The sequence below is a fragment of the Opisthorchis viverrini genome (genome assembly GCF_000715545.1).
Source record: "Opisthorchis viverrini unplaced genomic scaffold opera_v5_129, whole genome shotgun sequence".
NCBI classification, from domain to species: Eukaryota; Metazoa; Platyhelminthes; class Trematoda; order Opisthorchiida; family Opisthorchiidae; genus Opisthorchis; species Opisthorchis viverrini.
In genome coordinates, this window is record NW_008751783.1 from 1 (window position 1) to 2,371 (window position 2,371).

A 2,371-nucleotide genomic window follows, 5' to 3' on the forward strand; every position below is an offset into this window, starting at 1 on the left:
ATGATGATGATGATGATGATGATTTGAACAGCAGGGTTTTGGCGCTAAGCCTGCCCACCTATGAATTCAGGTCCTCAGAGACCACCATGATATCTGAGCTTTTAGAACGCCGCAGCAAGGTAATCAGGGCGTCGCAAAACCTATCTTTGATGGCGTTGAAATTACAGTCAGTTAGGGCATAACCAGACACGACAAACAAACGGCGATCAACTTCACAGACGTTACCAGACGAACCACATAGAGGTGACTATCAACAGGCATCCACTCAAGCAAAAATCCTCCAACCCGGTGACTTAGGACGATACAACCGGTGCACACAGCCGCAGCGGCTTATGGATCGCTGGACGTGCGCCGCCGGAAGCGAGTAGAGTAGCTCAACTACTCTGTTTGCATCTTGAATTCCGCTTTTGTACAGAGCACCCGTCAGTGCTAAGAAAGTCCAGCGTGAGAGCAAGAGAAGCTTGTTGTCCTGCTTGCTTCGCAGTGCGAATATTGAAACCAACCAGATAGTCTGTGTGCTGAGACTCGAAGATTGAGTTTGAGATGCCTGAGGATGTAAGCGCAGGATAACACGCAGCTGTTGCTTTGGAAAACGGATGCATGACGAACGGAGTCATCTGTCCTGGGCCGACGGGAAAAGAGTTGCCAATCGCATGTCGAGAGAAGTTATGCGGAAGGAAAGAGGGGAGGTCTCATCATTAGCCTGCTTTCGCTTGTTTACCTTGTTAGAAATCGACCCGGCTGGTGATACCACGCGACGGTCGGTGTGCTATGAGAGTAGTATTACTTGTAAATGTCGTGGTTGTACGTGGGTTCGGATGGTGTCAGGGCTACCACATCCAGATAGGGGACTTCTGGGGTCGCCAGCCAAAATCTTTGGATCGAAAGCCGGACCGCAAGACAGCGGGGTCTGGTGTGAAATGCAGGTGAGTTTCAATTTTCACAGAACAAGTTGCCACACATGTGCGAATCTTTAGCCTGCAGGGCCGGTCAGGCCTCTAACTGTTGAGCAACCCGGTATGAGTGACTGCGAGTGTTGCAGGGATGCCCATTAGTATACCTCACTGTGTCATTGAGGCACAAGAACCCTGACGCCACAGTAGGGTCCAGTCTCTCCGTGACGAAAGTCAGGGATAACTTGAAGGAAATTTCCACCTCCGCTGTGGTTGGTACGTGATGAAATTGGAGCAAACATAAGCGGCCATATTGAGAGAAGGAAACGATGGGTGCAACGATTCAAACATCTGCTGAGCACCCCATCATTCCACCAGGGGGTTTTCAGGCCAATTCAGCCTAAACGCGATTGTCCAACAATTGTTGTTAACTTACAAAAACGGAGAAAGGACAATCGTGGAACTCGCTGCTTCCTGGACCGCTGCACAGCCTATTTTACTCAATCTGGAAACCTGATTTCATTTTTAGAAAATGCACTGCAGTCTTATAGCAGCTACCGGAATCCGGCGACGAAAGGCTTGGTGATAAAAAAACCGTTCAGCTGTAACACACTTTCGGTGCCTAGCTGCCATGCCACCCGCAGGAAGCACGATGGGTGGAATACTGCCAGGATGCCCAAGCCCAGACAGGGGAAGTCGAGAGTAAGAGGTCGGGTTCGAACCACAAAACTTCCGGTCAGTAAATTTGCGAACCAACCAGTTGAGCCACCTCGCCTGATGATAATTATCGCCAAACTACCAAGATTTCCGTACTTGAAGACACGAAATTTGTTTTTCGGCAGACATGATAGCATCAATTCGAAGCTCTGCAACCTATTAGTCCGGAGGGGAATCGACCTAAACCACACCACTTCGGTGCGACACATACTTCGCGAGCCGGTCGTGGACCGCATGAGGACAGGTGGTTTGGACCAATCAGATTCACGGATTCACGGATTGATACACAGGATCGAGGCTTTTGCCCAAGTTTCCTGGGTCGCTTTTGCTTTTGTCGGTCAGTGGCTGTCGTTCACCTGAAAGGTACAAATGAAAAAAGGGTGTAGCACTGCTCTTTATGTTCTCAGCGCGGGGCAGTATGCTTGCCAGCGCGATGATTCGCATGAATAAATGTCTAGTAGTGCTTTAAACCGGGTTCTAGAAGGAGCGTGGACACAAGAACCGCAGGAGGAAGGTCATTCCACGCAGCTACTACCCGAAATGAGAGAAAAATTGTCTAATGAATGCGTGTGCCCTCAGCTTGAAGATCTTCTAACCATGTCCCCGCCGGGTGTTTGCTGGGTCGATCTTCTAAGTCCCCGCCGGGTGTTTGCTGGGTCAACAGTAAAAAACCTGTTTGCCAAGCTTTGTTCAAACAGGGCACAAGTAAGAATTAATTACCCTCGGAGGCGACGGTACTCCAGGGGAAAGAGACCAAGCAT

The 2,371-nt window shown here is 49.7% G+C and overlaps 1 protein-coding gene across 1 annotated transcript in view; it reads left to right on the forward strand.

Annotated features, from left to right (window-relative positions):
- Positions 1-2,060: 2,060 nt before the first annotated feature.
- The window catches only part of T265_13974 (hypothetical protein), a gene marked incomplete at both ends in the record, with an annotated part of 8,990 nt that continues 8,679 nt past the window's right edge, over positions 2,061-2,371 (forward strand). Inside the window, 1 exon segment of the mRNA XM_009171473.1 lies at positions 2,061-2,315. Coding sequence (XP_009169737.1) covers positions 2,061-2,315 — 255 coding nt within the window.